The sequence below is a fragment of the Gavia stellata genome, chromosome 3 (genome assembly GCF_030936135.1).
Source record: "Gavia stellata isolate bGavSte3 chromosome 3, bGavSte3.hap2, whole genome shotgun sequence".
NCBI lineage: Eukaryota > Metazoa > Chordata > Aves > Gaviiformes > Gaviidae > Gavia > Gavia stellata.
Window position 1 is genome coordinate 60,244,991 of NC_082596.1, and position 25,068 is coordinate 60,270,058.

Here is a 25,068-nt window from a genome sequence, read left to right on the forward strand (position 1 = left end):
ACTGCAGAGACAGATCTTTGGGGAAGAAAAAACAGAGAAGAGAGGCATATGAACATTGCACCTGCTTTAAGGGAGCCTGAACTGAAAATCAGAGAAATAGCAAACCTCTCATTCAGACTCAAACAGATCGGTGGTGGCCAGATAAAGTGCTTTTAATGCAGTGCAGTATCTCTGTTTACTAATAAAAATAAATGTCCTTCTCTATTGAAAATACTGCATTATCATACTTTAATGAGACAAGTGATGCAAAATGACATCATCTTTGGTTATACAGATCTGTACCTACAAATAGACAAAATCCAGAAACTATTGAGTATTACGGAACTTGAAGGAAATGTATTATTTAGGTTTCCCTAGAATAATCATCATCCTAAGGGTCCACATAAACATAAATGCATTAGGCAAGACCCTATACTAAGCTATATTGCTGCAGGGCCAAGAAATGTGAAGACAAAATTGCATTCATTAAAGGAGTTAGGGTAATAGTGCCTTTGCTACTGAGAGAAGCTGACTGCTTCCTTCTCTCACACATATCCAAACAAGCATTTTCTAAAACTGAGAGGAGTTTTAGGAGTTGGGCCTAAGAAGATATGAGTGCCCCCTTTTTAGGTTGAGTTCAGAGACAGTAGAGGGCACTCAGTAAATTATCTTCTAAAAAAAAAAAGTGCACTTCTTATACACACTGGCCCTCTCTGCCTCCACAAGGCTTGTGTGGCTTTTCTTGTTAGATTTGTTCACTCTCTGCTAACTTTCCTAGAACATCAAAAGTTATCCTCCTGTTAAAAATGCATCATCTCTCTGCAGAAGCTTGCTGCTTCCCTTTTCTGTTCTCATGTACTCTTTCTTGTACCTGATGTAATGCAGGGAACATCCAACAGCAAAACTCTTAAAATCTGCAGGTTAAATGTATGTGGAATGTAACAAAGAAGCAATAGGATCAGCATATAATAATTGGATCATGAATCTCATCCTGGAAATAAGATTACATGAAAGGGAAGGCAAATTGGAGAGTGACCATCATGGATATTGTGTGGAGGTGGTAAGGGATGAAAAGAATTGGAAGTATACAACCATCTTTATCTATAGCATTCATCTTTCAGAAAACAGAGGGAGAAATTTTATTTACAATATTTATTGCAAACTAATTCTGAAAGAAAATTTGTCTGGGATGTTCCAGAATAGGATCAGATGAGTTTTATCCAGTGAATCCTTGAATCCTCCATGTGTCTTGAAACAAGAATTTTAAACTGTCTTTGTCTTGATCCTCTCTATTTCTAAAGTCGTCGTCCTCATGTGCAGCTACAGACTGAGCTGCAGTTCTGCCTCCTACATGAATGTCTCTGCAGAAAGTGGGAGGAGTCATGGACAAGCTAGTAGATGGCACCTCCATAAATGCTTTCTGGAGCCTTCCTGTAAAGTACAACTGACCTGAGGGCTAATATCATTCTATATAATTGTTGCCAAGTTAATCACAAGAACAAATAAAAATCACTGGTCTCCTTCTTAAATGTAATGCTTCTTAAAAAAAGAGGAAAAACCTATACCAAACCAAAACCAAAAAAAAAGAACGTGTAACGTGTTTTCTAAAGCCAACGTTATAAGGAAAATATTACTTCTCACTTCCTAGGATGTTAAATAGCTGGAAGTACAGGTAGTTTGAAGTCACATTGGTAGTAGAAGATCTGTAAATATGGTACAGGACGGCTGCATTCAAAAATGTTGTTCTTAGCTGCAAATTACTGATGCCTCTACATTAATGTCTTCGAAGATCAGTGTTGGGAAGGATTATATTCGGTGGAACTGGAATAAAGGTGATCTGAAAATTCCACCAAACATACATCTGGATTGTGTCAGCCTTGTTTATTTTTGCGTTGTTCTTTTGTATTGTACGTTTAAGTTATCTCAGATTGACACTAAAATACACATTAAGATGTTGAAAAAAATTCTTTAGAGTGCTTTAGATAGAATTGATTGTACTGTAGTACCAAAGATAAATTAATTCTTGAGCTATATCACTTTCCTGGGGTTAAGTAGGGAGAGAATGGTGCTTTACTAACTTGAGCATGGGCCAACATCATTGTTTGTTAAAGGCTTAACAGAACAAAGTCTTAATAAAAGATACAAAGAAGTTTGCTCTCCCAGAGCCTCAACCTTGGAATAACAACGGTCATCACTAATCACTTTACTAATCTGTGCGGTAGTAGTTTTCTACCAAGGCATTGTTCCAAAAAGTGGTTTCTGTCCAGCACTTCATTCCAGGGCACCAGCCACTGTAGTGTAATTCATGAGGACATTTATGGACATCAGAGAGGGACTTAAAAAAAGTGTTAATCAGCGAGCCACTGAGTGAGCAAATGGGAAATGCTGAAGCTACAGAATTTCTTCTTTCTCTGGGATGTGAAAGCCTTACTCAGTGCATCTTTGAGGATTTACACTTCTGGAGTCTCCCCTAAAGGTCTCTTCTTTCAAAACACTGCTAGAAGGTTATTCGGGATAGGGCTGGATCTAAATATAAGGTGAAAGGGAGGCTGTGCAGCCCTGCAGCATGAGATCCAGGTGTGAGTACTACAATCTGGCATGCTGATGGGCTTGACTTCACCCCAATGAGAGAGCTCTATGTTTCTCTCAGCAAGTTGAGGCACAGAAACCCTTCCCTTCTCTGCCTGAGGAGATCTATTTGCACATCTCTAACTTTCAGAAAACTGCTCTGCCTGATAAACTGTTGGGTATGCTGGTGTCATCTGCTTTTCTCTCATCCAGAACATCCTTAAGTACGCCACAAAAGGTGGAAGGACTTTTACAGGGACAATGGGAGAGTCTCAGCCACCACAGAAAGACCAGTGCTCTGCTAGAATACAGGATATGGGGAAAACTGAATCACATCAAGAAGACAAAGGCATTGAATCTTTGTACCCCATAACTTCAGTTCTTGAGTAATGTGACGCTCAGCATTTCAGCCTAGACTGTAGGATTCTGGCTAGGTAGGGTGACCCACACAGTGCCTCTGTAGGAGGAGACTTATGCAACCTGAAGTATGTCTTAGAAAAAGAAAAGAGGAAAAAAAAAAGTAAAACAAAATCAAACAGAAGCCAGACAGATTCTTACTTGCACAGGCCACTGCTTCTTTGTGGGGAAGACAGATACTTCTTCCAAAGAAATCTCTGGCTTGTTTAAGTACCTCAGGAGTTAGGTAGCAGCAGAATGAGGATAAGCCATGTTTTGAAATAATGTAGCTAATCTGATTGAGACACCCTAGCTCTGTTTTTTGATCCAGTCTAAAGCTTACACTCCATTTCTGTCTTAAAAGAGAGAGGGAGTGCACTGTAATTGCATAAGTATGAGATATCCAGACTATAAGTGAAATAATGTGTAAGAAATAGGTTACTTTCTATCCAGCTGAAAATTTCAAAACTGATCACGAATACTTCCCTGCTGAAATAGGAAAAGGTTTTGCAGCTGTGCTAAGTTATGCCTGAGATAGCAATTTTCTGCATGTATTCTGGAAGTGATTACTATCTCAGCAATACTTCCAGCTGAGAGAGAAAAAATGTTAGTGGAGGAAATTATGATGATGGTGACAGTAGAGTTACCTCCACACTCAACATGACATGGAGTCAGGGCAGGTACAAGGTAGATAAGAGACATAAAGAATCCAAACATCTTTACCACTGTCCTCAGCTATTTACAAGTAATAATCTGCTTTTTAACAAGCGAGCAAGTACTTTGAATTTTACCAATGTTCTTTTCACTTGTACCATATTAAATATATCACATGTATGTGTTTCTTTAATGTGATATCCAGATCAATTACATTGCTGATACAAGTTTGAATTGTTTGAGTCTGTGTTCTGTAACAGGAAGGTGAGACTCAGTAGACATAGAAGAGCTACAGAAGCTGTGGAATTTTGCTCTGTACCTTAGAATAGCTTGTGTGATAAGGAAGAAAGTTTCTTTCTGTAAATCTGCCTTGCAATTCTAATGGAAGATACATTTTGACCTGCTGAGGTACATTTGTTCTGTGCGTGCTACAAGCAGTCGCAGGGAAACTACACCTGACTTTCGATGCTATGTAGTTCAGGTGGTGCCAGGACACTTCTTGGTCTTTCTCAGACTTGGCATTTTTCTGAAATCAGATAATGGAAAAAATATATGGAAGCCAAGTTACCAGCCCATCAGATAGTAGTGAGCAATCGTCAACCAATCCATTCCAATTCATTTGATGTTTTACTGCTCTATGCAGTAAGCACTAAGGAAATCAGTATGTTGTTTCCCATACGTGCACAGGAGCAAACACACACTGACATTAAGTTTATTGTGTCATTTGTTTGAAGTCTTACCCTTCAGTAGGATAATAAGCTAGAACCAACAATGTAGTTAAATTCAGGTAGGAATAAAGTCATGGTTATAATCATATGTGTGCATGTGTATGTGTGTGGCTATGTAAAACTCTGGTATGAGAAGACTTTAAGACAATATCAATTGCATTTGAAAATTAGATTGTTTGCAGGAAAGAATGAAATTATCTTGCTCAAAAGAGCAAGCTGACAGATTCTAATGGTCCCTCACATGCCGTGCATGATAAACATTCAGCTTATCTTTCCAAGAACAATAAAATTTCATGTACTACTGCTCGACATAAGAATTATTTTTACATATCTCCATGCCACTGACTTGTAAGTTAATCTCATCTCTCATCAATTTTTCACCAGCTTCACTCTGATGTTGATAAAGGAGATGGTTCCATCAAATACATCTTGTCAGGCGAAGGGGCAAGTTCCATTTTCATTATTGATGAGAACACGGGGGATATTCATGCTACAAAGAGGCTGGATCGAGAAGAGCAGGCCTACTACACGCTCCGAGCACAAGCACTAGATAGGCTGACTAATAAACCTGTGGAACCAGAATCTGAGTTCGTCATTAAGATTCAGGACATCAATGACAATGAGCCAAAATTTCTGGATGGCCCTTACACTGCTGGAGTTCCTGAGATGTCTCCTGTGGGTAAGTGCAAAATACACTGTTGGTGTTGTGGAAAATTTGTTCCTATTGCCTTTTTAAAAATGTCCTTATTTTTTACTGTATCGCACTAAAGCTACTTAATTATCTATGAGGCACCTGCAACAGTTAGATATTTCAAGACTTAACTGGAAACAACATGCTAGATTAAGTATTTACCCTTTCAAAAATGTTGTGAAACTCAAACAGCTATGTAGGGATTCAGATAAGCATTTTATGGTGTATTTCTCACGCCAGTGCCCAGAGGCTTTGCTTTATAATTCTCATTAACAATAATAAGTTTCACACCTATACTATGGTACTCAGAGGTGATAATATATTATTTTGTTCAGATAAAGTCCATTCTTAACAAACTCTTCAAATTCCTGCTAGTGCATAGCACAATTTTCTTTGTAAGTGTTGCATAGATTAGTAACAGTTCACTGTGTATCTTTTCTAATACTGAAATCCACCTCTCTGGGAACTATATGCAAACAGCAGGGACTGGTGATAGTTCCTTGATAGTGAACTTGAGATAGTTCCAAAATTCCAGTGTAATCAGAGAAGAATGGCTTTTAGAGGCTTCAAACCTCTGTTGGAAAAGAAGAAATATTAATTTTTCCTGAGTTTGAATTAGGGAAAAATTTCTACATCAAATACACTGTGTCTTCATTTTAAAGAGACCAAATGCTCATCTGTTGTCAGGTGCCACTGTTCCTTTGAAAGGTGACTGATTCAGACCAGATAGGAATTTGGCCTGGAGACATTTTGGTAAATTTTACCTTAACCTGAAATTATATATGTAAGCATGAAGCTAAAAAAAAGCAGAACAACTTAATCTGCTTCAGTGGAAATGCATGTATGGGAAGTCCCATTTCAGGTTAAGTGAGATATATGATGATTGAAATTAGGATTTTCTTTGCTTGACTGATTTTAAACCATATCAAAATTTGCTATTCTTGCAGTAACACTGCCCATATAGAATTTACTATAGTTTCCTTAATACTACCTCCTGTGTTTCTGGATGTTAAACAATGCCTCTAAATTAGAGCTACAGAGAGAAAAAGAATCTTCCCTGCCTAAGTACCCTGCAGCAATTATTAATCAACATTGGTTTTATATTTGAAACTCAGCTTAGGAGCCAACAGGAAATAAATAAAACATGGCTAATGAGTTTTCTATTTATTTATTTTGCTAAGCAGTGAGCATAGACACTATTTTTCATTTGATACTTGGCACCTGTTCATGGTCACTCAAACACTGTGTAGATGGTTGAAGAGGCAATAGTAGCCTCGGAAAGAAAGATGGACACCACAGCTTTTGAGGCGTATCAGGGAGGAGCTGAAGTCCTGATACCTTGCTGAGAACATTTTACTGCTACACTTCGGAAAAACAGAGATAATCAGATAATCTAAGACTGTTAAACTAAATATTAAGCATTTCAAAAATATGTTCTGTAAAAAATATATCTTTTAAAAAAAATTCTGTTTTGTTTTAGAATTAGATTATTTAAGTGAGCTATAGCATGCAACAATGATTCAATTTTTGCACGTTTGTCTTGTGCCCTGAAAAGCAGTATCTCCACATTTCCTTTTTTCATGAGTTACCTCTGTCTTGTCCGATACTGGCATATGGACAACTACCACACATATATGAGGTTTACCTGCACACACAAATCCACACCTCTACCCCTAACCCATGCTCCATTTGTTCCAAAAAATATATTGGGAATCAATCTGTGGGGAGTGCACAGTGTGCAGTGAAGAACACAAGGACTATTTTTCAAAATTATCTGCTTTTGCATATTTTGTTGAATCTTTACCACATAAATGACTGAAGGAAATTCTCTCCAATATGGACTGCAGCACCAAATATGTATTCAACTTAGGTGGAATATTGTGCAAAATTATTAGCTGAGGCTTGTGCACTCTCTGCAAGTTGTGTTAACTAAGGATGGTTTCATCTTCATGAGCTTCCTGAAACTGTACATTTTAAACATCTTCATGGTTTGTATCACACAACTACCGAATATTGCATTCTTACTGAATGAAGGATTACCATGAAATGCCTGTGTGGCGCTTGTCTTACATAGACACATCGATTCATAGTTTATTCATGTAACACAATTTTAAATTAATCACCTAAAGCATTCATGAAATATTAAGGAGAAACAAAGTATCTCTCTCCTATTTTGTTTAAAATTATATCCATGACAAAGATTTTTAATTGGATATTAAAAAAAAAAAAGAAAGAGGTCACAGGATTATAAACCCAAATTAACTATAAACTAGGAGGACTATAACCTTTAACCTAAAGGGTGGTTATGCAAGTATAATGATTCTGTATTTTATCTGACAAATATTTTAAGATATGATCTCAGGCTAATTGAAGTCAGTCTTTTCTGTTGCTTGAAATTACTCCGGGTCAGGTTCAAATTATATTTGGGTCAGACCCAATTATATTGATTATCCTGGATAGGGTAAATATCTTGACGGCTTGTAAATCAATTCGTAGCAAAAACCTCAAAGATATGGCTTATCTGAAAATCATAGGGCTTTTTTTTTAAAGTATGTCTCTTACTTAAAAAATCTAGCAGTGTTATATTTCAAACAAAAAGATTGCAAATTAGAGTTAAAAGAGTATTAAAAGAGTGTTCCTGTGATACTGACCAAAAAACCAGCTGATGTGAGATACTGATCTGTTTGGCTTATAGCCAAGGGAACTGGGGATAAAAATTCCAATACTCAACATAGTTATGTTTAATCTTCTCTACTCTCCAGATGTATCAACAGCTTTGCTTGTTACCCAGCACAACAAATATATTTCTTGCCATGTTTATTATTTCTGATTGAGATGGATAGAAACATTTCATTTTTATACCAAAGAATAAAAAAAAGCAAAAAAAAAAAGCTTTATATCATGCTTAAATCTTTGGTACAAGCGGGTAGTGGGTTTTGAGAGCCTGAATGAAAGCAGACTGTCTCTCTCCAGTTACAAGCCCTCTCTGCTTCACTTTATCTGCCCTTGCTGCTGAGCTGGGACCAGTCTTGGGCTTTGTTCCCAAGTGAAGGCAGCCTAATGAGGCTGTGGGAAGAGAGGGCGGAGGTGAAGACGATAAAACCTGCCTCCAGGTGCTCTATCTCCCCCTTCACACTCCTGAAGGGGAAAGACTGTGGAGGCATTGCTGCATCAGCTCTGAGCGAGGGCCAGTGGCAGAATCACAGAAATACCAGATGGTACAAAGCAGAACCAGGCCGGTCTGTTGCATGTAAAGATTAAGCAGGTATTATGGATAACTTGATAGTAAAGGTGTTTAATATTTCCAGTAGCAGCTGATATCATGTTTTGTGTATTACACATATTACACGACATTAATTGATATCAGTCAATGTCTTTAATAACTGACTGCCTTTAAAGGTCTATTTTTAATTTGTTAATGTGGCTACAATTGATAAGGGTTTGTGCAGTTTCAAAACTAAACATATGTTAAGTTCATCTAGTTTTAGAAAGCAGTTTTCCCTTAAATGATTTCACCAATGTTAAAAAAGGAAGTCACACAATCATTTCTCATACAAACTCATTTAAATTGGTGAAATACCACACAAGTTACTATCAAGCTTTTTAAAAAGCTCTGTGCAGAGGTTTCTAAAACAATAAATTCAGAGATTTAAAAAGGATCCCTTTGAAGGACCTCCAACTCAAACCAAACTTCAGCAACCACTTTACCTTTACCTGACCCTATCACGGAAAATGTGGGTCTCTGCAATGTGTCAGAAACATTGCTGAATCTTGACTTGGGTAAATTAAAGTATGAATAATGTTCTAAATTCAAGGTCCTCTCTGCAAAACTCTTCTCTTCCTTTTGACCTAATATCAGGACTTAAATATGTCAAGTTCTCTCTGTTAAATTTTAGATTAAAAAGGATAGCTTAAACATTCTGGAAAAAAGCAGAAATCCATGCCAGCCACACAAAATTCAGTGGGTTATTAGCTAGTATCAATAAAGAAGTATGTGGAGCACCCTTTGATTAGCAGCATGGATTTTCCCTCAGTATTTGCTGCAATTGCTGAAAAATTTTATGAAGTTGCTACATGTAGAATTCTTTTTTTAATGAACTGACATTCAAGCTTTGTTACAAAGACATGATTGTATAGAAAAATAATTGTAGAGGAATCCATACCTAAGAGGGAAAGACACTTTTTCAGTAAATAAATAGTCCCTATATATTTTTTCAAACCATATCAGATACACAAATTATAAGAAATATTTGAAGTGGTAGTTGTGAAGCTACAGGTTATAACAAGTCACTAATGAAAGTTTGGGGTAGGGTTAGTGTCTGTTTACACCTGCATTCTAGGGCTCTGAACAATGCTGCTATAAACAAGATTTACTGGGACACTCATTTTGTTGGATGGAATGAAGGTGTGGTGCCATTTGACTGTCCCATGTTACCTGTACATCCTAATCTTGGATGCATGTGTGACAGCTGACTGCCTGTTATGAGGTCAAAGTACTCAGGAATAAATGGAAGACCTAATTTCAGTGCAGGAACACAAGCTCTCCTTTTGTAAGATGATGTAGTGGCAACTATGATGCAACTACTCATTTTTCCTCAACCTATAGATTTATTGACTATTCATGAGTATCCACAGAGCTTTATTGGTTACTTTTTTTTTTTAGGAAAATAAGCACATGAATTTGACATCAATCCATTGCAAGAAAAATTAGGACAGCTCTGTCTTGCGATGGTCATACTCTGAAGGAATTCTTGTTCTTCAAGAGAAATCTGCTTCCTTTGGGAAAATCTCTGGAAATATTCACATATTGATCTTTCCATGCAGTATGTTTCCTTGGAACTTATTTGCTACATGTAGGGCTTTTCACATAGTTAGCATACCTTATGTTAGCTTGCATATTATTTTCAAAAAATATATTGTGCAGAAATCTCCCTCTCAGCATGGGACTTCTGGAAGCTCAAAGTTTTTGTGTACGACTGTTAAAGAAATAATGACAATAATGGTTCTTTTAAAAGGTCTTTCACCCATGAGGTTTGAGAGAAGTTGATTAGCACAAAGGGACTAGAAAAGTATCATTGTTTTTTAATTGCTGATTACACTCAAGTCGGATGAGTGCAGAAAGATTTGGTGTTAGACTTTCTACCTAAAAAAACACTTTTCTAAAGGATCTATGTGTTTTAGGAGAGAGCCAATTAGATTCAGATACTGACTTTATTCATCTCATGGAATGTAGATCTTTGTTTGCTACATCAATAGATTTTTACAGCAAACAAGCACTTCTAATCTTGCAGGATTTCCAAAATGCCTGTGTTGAGGTGGCAGAGCCTGTAATTTCTTTGTTCTCGTATTGGTCTGGAGTCCTTGAAAGCTGCAAGAGCAAGGAGCAAAGACATAACCGTGTGAGGTTTATAAGCACTTTTGCCAATATTTGCAGACATTGTAAGCTTCGTTGGCAGGGCTTAGGGACTTTGTAAATGTGGTAAGCCTGGTTTTCACAAAGAACACAGGATGTCAAATAGTCATTATGATACCCTTGTACTGAAAAGCTGGAGAGATTCTGTCTAGTTTAAAATAGGTCTCTATGAAATTACATTATAGAGTAATCTGTAAAATCAGTTTGACATACTGAATCAAAGCTCTTAGTTACTGGTGAACAGAAAATTGATGTATTTTAAGTCCCATAACAGATAAATGACTTGATGGATTAACTACCAATTTTCTTTTTAAACTTTCCATCTACTTAATAGTTGCATGTGAAATTTCAGGTTAAGAATAACCTTTTCCCTGTCCAAAAATATTAGACAGTCCACAAGAGAGAAAAATTGCATTTAAAATAGAATTGCAATCATAATACTTTGTCATGGATACTTCAGGAGGAGAGATCAGAAATGTGGGTTAGCTAGTCCATAACTTAACTGAATAAAGTTATCTAATGGATGATCATTTATGGTCAGAATTCATTCAAGCACATCCCATCCTTTGTAATCTGCATCATCTTATGGTGGGCTGCACTTAATCCTCTCTCTCTCCAAAACTTCAGCCTGGTCTCAGGACCCGTTTATGATCCTCTACTTAACAGAGAATTGAAAAGCTGAGGAAAATGGGTGGTGGGATGTACTATATCAGACATGAAGAATGTCAGAACTTTCTCCCACCCATTTCCTCAAAAAATCCAAATAAAACTGACCAGAATACAATTTATGTTAAGTTCACCCTTGACACTTGCTATTGCAGTTTGTTCTTAAAGAGTGATTTCTAGACTTGTTGCTCTCATTTTCGCATGTCAAAAATGTGTTTATTAGGAAAATGAACACTCTCTTTAACAAATGCTTTTCTCTAATCTTGTGTCTAAATACAGTTTATGAAGGAATCTGATCCTCTGTTCAAGACCTTTACTGGGCATCTGCCAAATTGCTACAATATTAATTTGCAAACTAACCTCCAAATGGGTCCCTGGGCTGCTGAATGGAAGGTCTCAATGTTCCAGACAATCTGTCAGTGAGAAAAAATAATCCTTTCTGGCTATCAAAGGGTGGTGACCATGGCCAAGGCCCTGGCTCCCAAGTGTTGTTTTATTCTGCTCTCAGCATACATCATGGAAGCTGTTGTACAGAACAAAACAAATGGGAACTGACATGGAGAACATAATGAATAGGAGCTGGATGCAGAATGAGATCCTCACAAAATATACCCTGCTTGCTAGCCAGTTAGATATTTCGCTTTCTTATTCCTGTTAACTAGAGGCATTTCTTGCTCAAGAAATGTTTATCAGCAGATTATTACCACAACTGATGCTAAGGTATTACAGATTATTGAAGGAAATGAGTACTTTTTAAAGGAATTTAGAGACGGCTCTCAAAAGCTTCTCTCTGAGCTGAAACAAACTCTTCAGCCATCTATTTATAAAAAGGTAAATAATTTTATAGGATTTTTTTATATATATATATGTGCATTTATCAAAATATATAATACTTACATATGTATGTATATTTGAATCTCTAGCTACTCATTACAATTTTAGAATGCAGACTTCTCTTCAAAGGGTAACTATTACTTTATTTCATACTTAAGCACATTTCAGGCATTACCATCATTTAAGAAATATTCTCTTAGAAATATAAAGATATAGAAATATCTTTAAGATACTCACATATTTTCCACCAACCAAAGGCAGAGATAGAGAGTGGGATTTACTGAATGAGACCATTTTTATTGCTGTGAGTCAAAGGCTGAGACTATCTGGGAAGATGGAACTCTTCAATAGCCGATACTACTGGTTTACAAAGAGGACTTTATACTCTAAGCTGAATCAGGACGGAAATGATGAAGACCATGAAAAAGCTGCCTCACGCTGTTCCAGATATATATTGGAACAGCATACTGAATAAGTGTAGTTCAGATTTTTGGATCTTTTATGTACAATAGTTCCTTAAACATTTTGCAGGTACCTCTGTGGTTCAAGTGACAGCCACTGATGCAGATGATCCTACTTATGGCAACAGTGCTCGAGTGGTTTACAGCATATTGCAAGGGCAGCCTTACTTTTCTGTGGAGCCAAAAACAGGTAACTTTCATAAACTCTCTGCAGTAATGCTGAGAAAAAAGAAAATGTGCATTAAAACTTGCTAGGAACTTATTAATGTGGTTTCTTGGTTAATAGAACACATTTGGATTTTGTTGATCTTTTAATCTCTTATTCTTCAGTATAGATTATGAAAAACACACATCTGAGCCACGTGATAAGCAGGCTGTGCTGGAATGGGTATTTTTATCTTCTTGTCAATCTACCAGCTCCCTGGTCTGCTGCCTGTTGCTGTCTTTCTGATCAATGAAAATTTTAAGATGCTGTGAACAAGGTTTTTGGCGGATGTTGTTTTAGAAATATCTAAATGTCATATAGCCACATTTCCTTAAGTATAGATTCACGGCATAAACACCTCTCCATTCTACTTTTTAAACTGAAGTTTTATTGTGGGAAATGTATCTTTTCTTTATTAGTTTGAAGAAGAAAGCACTGTGCTTCCTCTCCCTATGGGATATAACATTTTGCTGTCAATTTCAAAACAAATTACTGGTGGAACTTTTTTTACTATTTTCATGAAATTTTGTGGCTATTTTAACCCACAAGAAGATGCAACCTTTAATCCTCTGTCAGTTTCATAAACATTACCCATTCTACTGTATTATTTCATAGAGCAGGAAAATCAGTTCTCGCTCTGCTCAGTTCAGTTTGGTGCCTGAGCCTTCACTTACACCAACATGACGAAGAATTATAATCTTTATTTCAGAGATGGACAAGTTGAGACAAGAGAAGCAAACCATTTACCCTATTTATCATAAACAATCTGTGATGTGAATTAGACCTGAATCCCAATGCTATGACCAAAAGGTCACACTCTATTTAACAACATCTAAATTTGCAGAAATAAGTACTATAATTATCTTCATATTGCAACAGGTCCATCCTCAGAAGGAATATACAGAACTTTCTTTTTCCCCCCAATGAGTATGATTTATAGCGGTTTTCTCTCTGTCTCTCTCTTTCCATGTATTTGTATGTACAATGTATATTGTCATAATGACTGCAGACAGCCCTTGAACAATAATATGGTAGTTTCTGCTACATCAAAATCTTTAAGGATTCAGACTGAAATGTTTGCAAACATTTTCACTTTGATGTGATACTCAAATTTCCTGTGTGCATGATAATTAGCTTCCAAATGATTGGTTAACGTTGCCTGGCAATTTAACTGTGATAGAAAAAGAAGCAGGCCAGAAAAAGCAACGTAGAAACAATAAGGTTATGAAATTGTACATTAATTGTATTTTAACATGTCTTGTAAAATTGGTGAAATAGTGCCAGACTGTTTGTGAAATAAATGTTTCAACCCAGAGATGATTAATAGCAAGTCCTGCATTCATAAGGGAAGAAAGATATAAAACTCTAACTAAACATTCAACAAATATCAGATGAAGAGATATGTCTCCCAATGTGCCTCTCCTTTATTTAGCTTGTTTATGTTTCCTTTGCTGCTGACACTAAGTGCTAGTGGAGTAAACGGCTGCCTCTCTGGAAATCAGTGTTAGCGGCTGTACTGTGTACTGAGCATGAAATATTCATAAAGTCATCGCATTTTGAGAAGGCGTATTTATTTTCTGATCTATATCAACAGAACTGAAAAGATGAAACATGGAGCTTTTTTCTGGTTTTCATTTCAAATGAATTAATTACTAATTGTATGCAGATCATCAAATAGATATAATAGAAACTACTTCAGATATTACAGTATTTATATTAATAAATCAAAATCTCTTAATTACACTAATGCTTTAGGAATGGGTATTGTTAAAGCAAATATATGGTAAAATAAGATAATTTCATATATACACAGAGTGTGGCATGATATCATTATTAGTAAGAGTTAATGTGGTGAATGACTGTTCAAGACATTATGAAATGAATCTTGACCTTGGAGTCTTAAAAATGAATGCAGAATATTCTGTTCTTCCTAGCTCTAAAATAATGGGAAATCAAACACAGAAGATGATATCTCCAGGGAAGGAAGTGTTACCCAAGACATTATGAAGTCTATAGTTCAGGGAGAAGATATTCAGAAAAAACAGTCATGGATGTCATTACCCAAAGAATCTAGTACTAAATAAAAATTGGTGGGTTTTGGTGACTACTTAAAATAAGCTTGCAGTATGTCAGTTCATGTCGTAGTCAAAAAATGTGATATTAGTGTTGAAATTAATTCTTTCCTCTTTTGTTGCAATCATTGATCTGCTGTTTTAAAGGCAAACTCAGCTTTCCCGGTAATGTATTTGCTTGTGCAACCATTGACATATCTTGTCTTACTGCAGGTGTTATCAAGACTGCCCTTCCAAATATGGATAGAGAAGCCAAGGACCAATACCTACTAGTTATTCAAGCAAAGGACATGGTTGGGCAGAATGGTGGATTATCAGGGACTACATCTGTAACTGTCACCCTGACTGATGTTAATGACAACTCACCCCGCTTTCCACGACGTAAGTTACTTTGTAAAAATATGATTTGTAATATTATTTTTAAACATTTTTATTTTCTTTACAAGTCATGCTATTTCTAAACAAAGAGTAAAAGTGCTCAGCTTCCATGTTAAGTACTTTGAGAATCACTGACAGCCATGTATTATTATTATTGTTATTATTGTTATTATTATTAAATTGGCATAATCTTTTTTCTTTACCTAATATTTTTCAGATGAGTCGAAATGATGTCTAGCAGGTGTATTTTTTAATGTACTTTACTTCCTCTCTATGAGTAAAAAGACAAAAAAAGATACACCTTTTTAGATATTTAGCTCTTGCCAGCTGGACTTCAGGATGCACAGTTCTTTAACTTGACTGTTAATCCTTCATATTCCTTTGGCATTTTAGCAGGATTTTTCTTGTGCATACAGTGTTTCCTAAGGGGTTAATCACAGAAGGGCTGGAAAGTCATCTTCCCTCCATTTACTTTCTTTGACCAGGGTGGCTCTCATCCTAACCAAAGAAAGGAGTACACAGTTGTACCCTCAAGCCTGAAGAGCTCAGTTCATTAATAGCATTCTGTCGGGCATGCTTTTTTCTTAAAAAACCAAAAAAATGTCTTTGCTAAATAGAATTAAAATAATGTGAATATATTCACTTCCACTCCAGCCTCACCTCCAATCATATAAAAAATAGATCTGTATATAATTTCCTGTTATTTCAAGCCACCAACTGCTTGAAATAATAATAGAATAACGAAGTTATTTTTGAAAGTGAGGGTGTTATTGGCTACAGACTGCACTCAGGTGCCCTTTTGACAGCTTATATATAATTTTCTACTTGAATGAAGAAGTTGGAATTTTCAAAAATGCAGATGGTGCACTTACCATTAAAGAAATTAATACATACCAGTTTCTATATCTATATATCAGTTTGCAAAATATTCAGATTGCAAACTGCCTAATCAAGATACACAGCTATAAAGGAATAAGAGTTTATATTGATGTTATTTGACTTACTTGCTTTTTTTCCTCTTTTGTGGAAAATAACATATTTTCTGCATTGGAACTCGGTAGCAGGCATTCATCTCATGATTTGTGCTTAAGTTTTGAATTATGTTTTTTTGCATCTTTGCCTTGTACTTCTCTCATTATAGGAAGCAATTATGCACATGTTACTTAAAGTAGAGTCCATCACAAGGAAAACCTAGCAAAAAAGGGCAATTCTACTTTAAATTGAATATATTCTTGTGGCCTGAATAAATATTCAAGTGCATGATTTAAAGGAACGTAAATTTTAAGAAGGCTAGATTTTTTTTAGCCTAAGTCCCAGAAGACTCTGAATTCACTAGATTTTTAAATTTCACAGGATCATATCAGTATAATGTCCCGGAGTCTTTGCCAGTGGCTTCTGTGGTGGCCAGAATAAAAGCTGCAGATGCAGATGTGGGACCTAATGCTGAAATGGAGTATAAGATTGTGGATGGTGACGGTTTGGGAGTGTTCAAAATTTCTGTTGACAAAGACACCCAGGAGGGAATCATAACAATTCAGAAGGTAAGTCTGTTTTTTCTCAGTGATTCTGTTCAGATCTGAGCAAGATGAGGGCAGGTAATGAGAGTATGAGCTTTTGTTTCTAAGAAAGACCCTTTTCTGCTGTAAAAGTTTCCATTGGCATATTTCATCTTGACTTCAGTGTGTGCATGTGTGTGTGATTTTGAGCTTTTTAATAACTGACTGACACTGAAAATTCTTGTGCGTTTTTTTGGCAATAGCTGTATTGTTTTGATGAGGATTTTTTTTAAAGCACATACAAATTTGGATGGGAAATTCAGTTTTAGTCTAATTTGTCCTTGTATTAAAGAGAAAATTTGAAAATACATCTTACAGTAAAAATACAAGCCCCAAATACAAAACGGATCCCAAATACAATTTTTTTTAAAAAATATAATTGTCTTTGGCTAATGTTTTTCTATTCAGGAGACACACATTACGAATGTTAAAATTATGTGTCAGTAAGAATAGCTGTTTTACAAGAGAATATATTATAAAAGATATTATTTTTAAAAATGGAAATATTTAATTAAATATTTTTCCTTCTTAGCTTTCTGTATGTACAGTTAGAAAAATAACATTTTAAAATTGAAAAATCACGTTTATGTAAAAATATTAAAACTCAGCATTGTTACCTGGTCGCAACATATTTTAAAGAGTATCCTTTTGCAAAATAAAAGTGTGCTGAAGTATTTTACAAGAAAATTTTTAAATTTTGAGGAGATCAGGAAAAACAACCCCAACACCTTAGACAGAAGAACTCTTCTCATATAATTTCATATTCTTAATCTGTGAATGCTTGGAAACAACAATACTGAATCTATGGTTGTCACTCTGCTAAGCAATTTAATACCCCCTAAAACGTGGGACTGACTTGGCATTTTAGAATATGTGTAAGCATGTTCCTGAACAAGGACCTGTGTTTGCAGTTAATATGATTCCATAGCAGATTTTTCTTCCCTGCATACTCTTAAATCTCTGTAAACTTCACGTACCAGTTGTGGTGTTTTTTTTTTTCCTTCCTCCCGTGCATCAATTCCTTTCTAAAGCAATATAAAACCTCAGTAACCTTTCTCCTTTGAAATAAGTTAATACTGCATGTTGTTGCAAAGCAATGGGCTTATTCTCTGATGCCCTGAACACCTGCTGAAAGCTGGTAAGCATCCATAGATGTCACAGCAAAGGGAGGATGTTCAGCACCCTTGAAAGATCAGGCTCTAATATGTGTAACGTGTATCATCTTTTTTCAGTGCAAAACCATCCATCTTAGGCTTTTTGGAAACTGTGTTAATTTCTGCTTAGCACATTTGAAATACAAGTGATGAAAAGTTAGTCGTCTCTTTGTTCAACAGCCAAATTCAATGTGGCTCCTTCAGTTTGCTTTTTTAAGGTTTTTGAGCAAAGATCTGGAAGAAATATGCCTATCCTATAGGGAGAGCATTTATCAGTGCCACAGGGAGCAACACTGAATCAATCGGGGACTTCGGCAATCTAATTTGAGAACTGATGAGTTCATCTTAATTTTTAGTATGCTCTTGTAGTCATGATGTTTGTTCCTGGAATCTCCTGATTCCAGTGTGGTACGGAGGGCCAAAGAATTGTCATTTATTATGTCTAGATTCACTTTAGCCAGGGAGCTGAACTGGACTTTTCAGTATTGAACATTTATTCTGAGAAGTGCTCTATGAAATGGCTGTTGGACTACATTAAAGAGGTTACAAAATTTTGACCTGATGAAATGCTCCAATTTGTTAACAATTTTTAAACCTAGATGCTGCAATATTTTAACACAAGAACTCAGACTTTTTTCTCTGCAGCGTTACAACATTTCTCTCATTTACCTACTGTTATCAACTTTCTTTCCCCTGCCATACCCAAAGGGGAGTCCCCACGCTGAGGGGCACCTCCCAAACCTCTGGATGGCCTTAGCTCTTCATTTGGACTCCAGGGAACTTGGTGCATTGGCCAAGGCTGAAAGATCCTCCCTGCCAACCCTGCTGGCTAGGAGGGAAGAAAGTGAAGTGAAGAGTAAGTGAAGAGTTCAAGCAGTGTCTAACAGGCAACTGCACCTTGTTCTTCTCTGGAGGACATGTACATAGAGGACCATTAATGACAGTGTATGCAGGTTAAATGGGCTTCAACCACTGAGCCTAACCTGCCAGATCACTATGGAGTCCGGCAGAGGTTATCTCTGCATGATACCGTGTGCTTGTTAGTAAGGAATCAGGGAAGAAATTAAGTCTGTAGCCTGGATTCTGCCTAAGTGTTTTACTATCCAGCATGTGACATTCTGCACACCTCTGAGTGCAATTAACTCTCTCCTTTTCATGTCCCTAAAATCAGCTGAGGCATTGAGAAACAGCTCAACCTCCGAACACCTGCTCATCGCTTTAAACTTGTGTGTATTTATATGCTCAGATGACATGTCTGTGTACACATCAAGCAGTAAAACGCCAAGGCAAAGACTTCTGAAAAGGCACACTTGGTTCTAAATGCAAATGCATGCATTAGCTTTGCATACTTTTGCTGGAATCATACATACAAATCAGCAGGCCAGGCGTGAAAATCACCATCGGTATCTCTAAGCAGCTGAAGGCACTACTCCATTCATTTCTGCGCTGGGTGTTGTGGAGGAAGTTTGGCACCTGGTTATCAGAGTTCCACAGACAAACTGAGGATTTTACATTCTGTTTTTAGAAGAATAACTATTTTGAGACAATTTGAAAAGTTGACTTCTTCACTAAAAACTAGGACCTTTTTTAACACATAAGGAGCATCAAGTAAAAAAAAAAGTAGTTTTCATTAAAAAAATAAAAACTGAGAGAAGTGAGATTTAAGAATTCATTGAGCAAAGAAGGATTTTTGTATGCTCCAAGTGGATGGAATGTGAATAATTGCAAAAATTGCAAATAAATTATGTATATATATAAATTCAGGAAAATGAAATTTTTTTGAAAAAGAGGGATACCAAGAATCATGGTATTAGAAAGAGAAAAATGTTACATGGCTAGATATTTCCCAAAATTACTTGTGACTTGACTAATACATACATTGACTTGAAAGGTGGCAAAATCGGTGAACAAGATTTGGGTGTGTTTTAGTTTTTGGTTTGGTTTTTTTCCATGCACATTGGAACACATTTCTTCTCTGCACCCTATGATACAGAGACTTCAAAATATCAAAAGTCAGCAGAAAAAAATAATCATGGTTTTACTCTAACAGTGATATTCACTGAAGTATGGAGTGTATACGTCCCTCATTTATATCTCTTCTGCATTGCTAAATCCAGATATATCTTTGGCTTGCACGGTTTATTCAGGATGGATTTTTCTCTAAACAGTTTGAGAACAGTGCTATTTTTCAGATAGTAGCAGTTCTGCTCATAGTTTTTATAGCCGTGGCAAGACTGGGGATTACATGCTTCTGAACATGCTAGTACTGTTGCTGACTAGTGCCTAATGTCAGTATATGCTAGCTACTAGACTAAACCTCATTTCAAGATAACATTTTGACAATAGGCTGGTACTCTTATTATAACTCCCTTGACCATATGGAATCAGACAAGGGAGGAATACTTTCTCTGTGTTTTCATCCACGTGGTCTTTATCCCTCCAAAGATTAAACAGTAGGATTGTACTACCTTATGCAGCACAACTAAGGAGCATGCATGCCGTACCACTGTACAATATTTGCTGCTACATGGCTTTTCACATATTGTAATACCTTATTTTCTTTCATCCTGGTTAGGATGTTTGAATCATGATTAAATGAATGAGATGTGAAGTTCATTTATTCCAGCAAGTTGCTTAAGTTAATTTTAAAAAAAAAAAAAAAAACCTTCTTCAAAATATTCTTTGCGACAAAGACTAACTTTTGTTCATGAATGTATGGCTTAAATAATAACAAGAGCTTAAGTCTGGGTAGAATAGATTTTTTGTGAGATCAGTGAAGCTAGAATTTCACCTTATGACAGGAGCTAGTGAAACCAGTATTGAACCATTTACTTGGTTATTGACACTAAAAAATAAAGTCTACCTTCTTCTGCAATACATTAACTGAGTTCACTGACTGAATTCATATGCAAAACATTATCCAGCATGTATCTAGGGTGGTATATAAAAGTGTGTAAGTTGTTTTTAGGACGCCATGCTCTGCTTCCAACCTGTAGTAGGATATGAAAAATGCTAGAAGACAAACTTTATTTTTCAGAAGCTGATATAACAAGTGAATGGGACCCATAAGCACAGCTCAGAGGATTTTTCTCAGCTTACATGAAGAGTGGGAAAGTGATGGGAAAACTAGTGGGGGTCTTTTCTTGTAACCTGCTACGTTCATACAATTTGTCACCTAGTAGCTTCAAGTCACTGCGGAAACCTTCCCATTTTTTTCTTTTCCAACTTCCTCTTTTATTAAATAATAAATAAATGAAAAGTTCTCACTTGTCAAATGAAACAGAAGAAAGCTCTTCCTTTATTTTTATCCTGTATAGAGCAGTCTAAAGATACCAGCTACTCAAACTTTGTGCTAGAGTTCTGATGCTGCAAATAATGGAGAGTTTGGCTATTCTCCACCCTGTAGGCACACTTTCTGTAGTGAATTGATAAGTAAAGCTAAATTAGATGTGTAAGTTACTTTTAAGCAGGATTTAGGAAAACATCCATCTTAGGTGATCTTTTCAGATAAAAAAAAAAGTCTTGTACAGTTTTTAAAAGGAATTGGGCATTTATATTTCTTAGAGGTATTTGAAAATTTTATCCTGGTTCACACTGTGACTCAGTTCTCCATCTGTATCAATTCTCCATCTGGATCAATTCCTTCCTGTGGTTTCATTTGTAATTTACATTCTGCTATCAATGCTTTGTTAGTAAGGACTCAGATCATTTGCATAGCTACATTTCACAGTGGTGAAGGTGTTTGGAAGAAAAGTGTAATTTTTCTGAATATATTGGAGTCTTAAAAAAAGTGTTGGATTTGTCTCTGCAGTAGCAACCTTAGAAATGAAGAAACGTTTATGGAAGTGAATGATGATTCAGTCATTTAATACAACAAATTCTGAAGTGTCCATGCAAACCTCTATGTGTACAATTTCAAAGTGAATTCATGTTGACTGTTCACAGAATCCTGATTGTAATACACATGAATGGCATCTTAGCTTCACTTTCCATGCAAAATGTATACCAAGAACATATTTTTTGTAGTTTCCAAAGAACTATTCCTAAAAATAGTGAACTGAAAAAGGCATCATGTAAGTACAGATCTCACTTTATTCATAAAGTTGCAGGCTATAGTTAGACTTCAGTAATAAAAATTGCTTAGTAGCAAAACAACTTAAGAAAAATCCTGATGATATGTATCCACCTGCACCTTTATCAAATACTTGGTGCTTAAAGTAGTAATGGTAATTTAATAATAAAAAAGGCTGAAAGGTATATTTTTATTATATGTATCATATGTGACTTTTTGGAAGGTTATGAGATCTGATTCAAGCCATTTTGAAGTCTATGGAGATATTTTAGTGGACTTAAGTGCAAAAAAAAAACAAGCCTGAAGACTCTGTAGAGAGAGGATTGTCATGTCTTGCTGTAGCAAGTGACAAGCATTAAGAAAACTTTCCAAGGTACAGTTCTTGCTTGCTTGCTTTGCCTTCATTTCTCCCCCAATACACAGCCCTACCACCAATATTACCAACCAACTTGATTGTTAGAGGGGAAAAATGTAAAGATAGTGTTGCAACGTACTTTCTCATACAAATTGACTGCTAACACCTGAGTTCATTCTAAGAGTAATACTGGCAATTATAAAAACAGAGGGTTTATGAATAAGCTTTTGAGTGAAAAGCTATCTTTACATTACTGTTAACATTTCACTCCTTGTTGCAACTAGAAAATTTTATTTCAATTCTATATCAGAGTTTTCAGTGTAAGAACTTGAGGCTTCCATGGTTCCTTTGAGAGATAATGTACATTTGTTTGATGTACTGCAGTTTTCAATACAAAACCTCAACTGGGCTTAAAATGGGATTTTCACTTCAGAAAAGTACATTATTACAAATCACAGGATCACAGAATCACTACAGTTGAAAAAGACGTGTAAGATCATCAAGTCCGATCATCAAGTCCAACCATCAACCAACACCACCATGCCCACTAAACCATGTCCCATAATGCCTCGTCCACACGTTCCTTGAACACCTCCAGTGAGGGTGACTCCACCACTTCCCTGGGCAGCCTGCTCCAGTGTTTCACCATTCTCTCAGTAAAGAAATTTTTCCTAATATCCAGCCTGAACTTCCCCTGGCACAACTTGAGGCCATTTCCTCTTGTCCTGTCACTCGTCACTTGGGAGAAGAGGCCAACACCCACCACTCTGCAACCTCCTTTCAGGTAATTGTAGAGAGCGATGAGGTCTCCCCTCAGCCTCCTCTTCTCCAGGCTGAACAACCCCAGTTCCCTCAGCCACTCCTCATAAGACCCTCACCAGATTCACCGCCCTTCTCTGGACACGCTCCAGCACCTCAATGAACACAAAATTGAACACAGTATTCGAGGTGCGGCCTCACCAGCGCCGAGTACAGGGGCACGATCACCTCCCTACTCCTGCTGGCCACACCATTTCTGATACAGGCCAGGATGCTGTTGGCCTTCTTGGCCACCTGGGCACACTGCTGGCTCATATTCAGCTGGCTGTCAACCAGCAACCCCAGGTCTATTTCTGCGGAGCAGTTTTCCAGCCACTCTTCATTCACCACGACTCTCTGGGCTTGGCTGTCCAGCCAGTTTTTTACGCAGCAAAGAGTGCACCTATCTCTAAGCCATGAGTCGCCAGCTTCTCCAGGAGAATACTGTGGAAAACAGTGTCGAAGGCTTTACTGAAGTCCAGGTAGACAACATGGACAGCCTTTCCCTCATCCACTAGGCAGGTCACCTGGTCATGGAGGGAGATCAGGTTGGTCAAGCAGGACCTGCCTTTCATGAACCCGTGCTGGCTGGGCCTGATCCCTTGGTTGTCCTGCACGTGCCCTCTGAGTGCCCTCAAGATGAACCTCTCAGTAATCTTAAAATGGTTAATACATAATCCTAAAGTTACCATACAATAAAAAATGAACATTACAAAAATGGGCTTTCTCTGAATGATAACTCCATATCCAGCTTCTGTAATATAGATGACTTTTTTTGTAATTTCTTTCAGACAGGATAAAATTCTTAGCCCTTAAAAGAAAAAAAAAAAAAAAGAAAAAGCAAGAAAGACCCCACAAACCCCCAAATGAAAGAAAGATGAATGGATCCTGCACAGGATCTAATCAGATAACACTAATGCACAGATATGAATGAAGCTGTCAAGTTCTATTCACCGTACTGAAGGACTGAAGTATACATTGTCCATTTAACCTTCAACACTGATGTATTCATTTGTAGTCTGTTGTCTTGGTATTCCATTACTGGAATCTTGTGCTTTTGTTATAGCAGGAAATAATGAAGGCATGATCCGAAGGCCAGTTTAATAATGTTCTCTGTATAACAGACATAAGTGATAATTGAATAAAAAAAAAGAAAAAAAGGAAATATTTTCAGTTCACTTTTTCAGTGTTTCATTAGTGTCTGTCGTATGTAACGTCTTCATTATATTACCTATGAATTGTTGAAACATTTCCACCAGGTCAAGAACTCTTGCATACTAATTATATCTTAGAGGCTTTGTTTATTTTCCCAGATTATATTCTGCCTCAAAACTTGGTACCTGTGTATTTGCCATAGGATCTGAGGATGTGTATCTTATAGGAACAGACTGAGGATGATGACTGTAGCTTTTGTAGACATTGTCACACCCCACAGGAGACAGACTCTTCCACAAGCAACTAAAATAAAGCATATATATAATAATATAATAATATAATAATAATATATAATATACTGTCCCTGTATAACACAATACCATCTGATGTTGTAAAACCCCTTTGCCAATCTGTACTTCCCCTCTTCTAAACACTAACTGTTCCCCACTGTATATGTACGTATGTTAATTTTTTTTAGTTATACCCTTATAGCTTTTGGAAACTATCAGCAGCATTGGGTACCAGAAGATATTTGAAGGATATCTACCTTACAAGAATGAAATATGATGACTTAAAAGTGTGTGTCAGCCCTTGTGATAAACATTCACAGGGAAAACATATGTTTTTATGATTCCAATTATTAAAGTTCTAATTCAGCCTTCTTTAATCAATATAGAAACAGGGGAATATTATAGAAATTTTTTTTAAAATAATATTTCTTCATTATTGTGCTTAGTTTATTAAAATTAGATTTTATTTGATTTGTCCAATTACATATATTGTGCTCTATGCACTTTCTCTATTAAATCAGAATTTTCTTAATAATTTTTTCTGAGGATGACTGTGGTGTTGACATCAGTATATCATAAGAAGCTATCTTGTCTGCAGTCTCATGATATATTTCCATGTGTTTGATTAAGTATCGCTGTAATC

At 36.4% G+C, this 25,068-nt stretch overlaps 1 protein-coding gene across 2 annotated transcripts in view; it reads left to right on the plus strand.

The window, feature by feature from the left end:
• Positions 1-25,068, plus strand: part of CDH7 (cadherin 7) — a 71,318-nt gene that overhangs the window by 25,897 nt on the left and 20,353 nt on the right. For both annotated transcript variants that reach the window (XM_059815541.1, XM_059815543.1), the window contains exons 2-5: positions 4,710-5,004; positions 12,461-12,580; positions 14,881-15,048; positions 16,399-16,586. In XM_059815541.1, the coding sequence (XP_059671524.1) occupies positions 4,710-5,004; positions 12,461-12,580; positions 14,881-15,048; positions 16,399-16,586 (771 nt within the window). The remainder of the gene's footprint in view (positions 1-4,709; positions 5,005-12,460; positions 12,581-14,880; positions 15,049-16,398; positions 16,587-25,068) is intronic.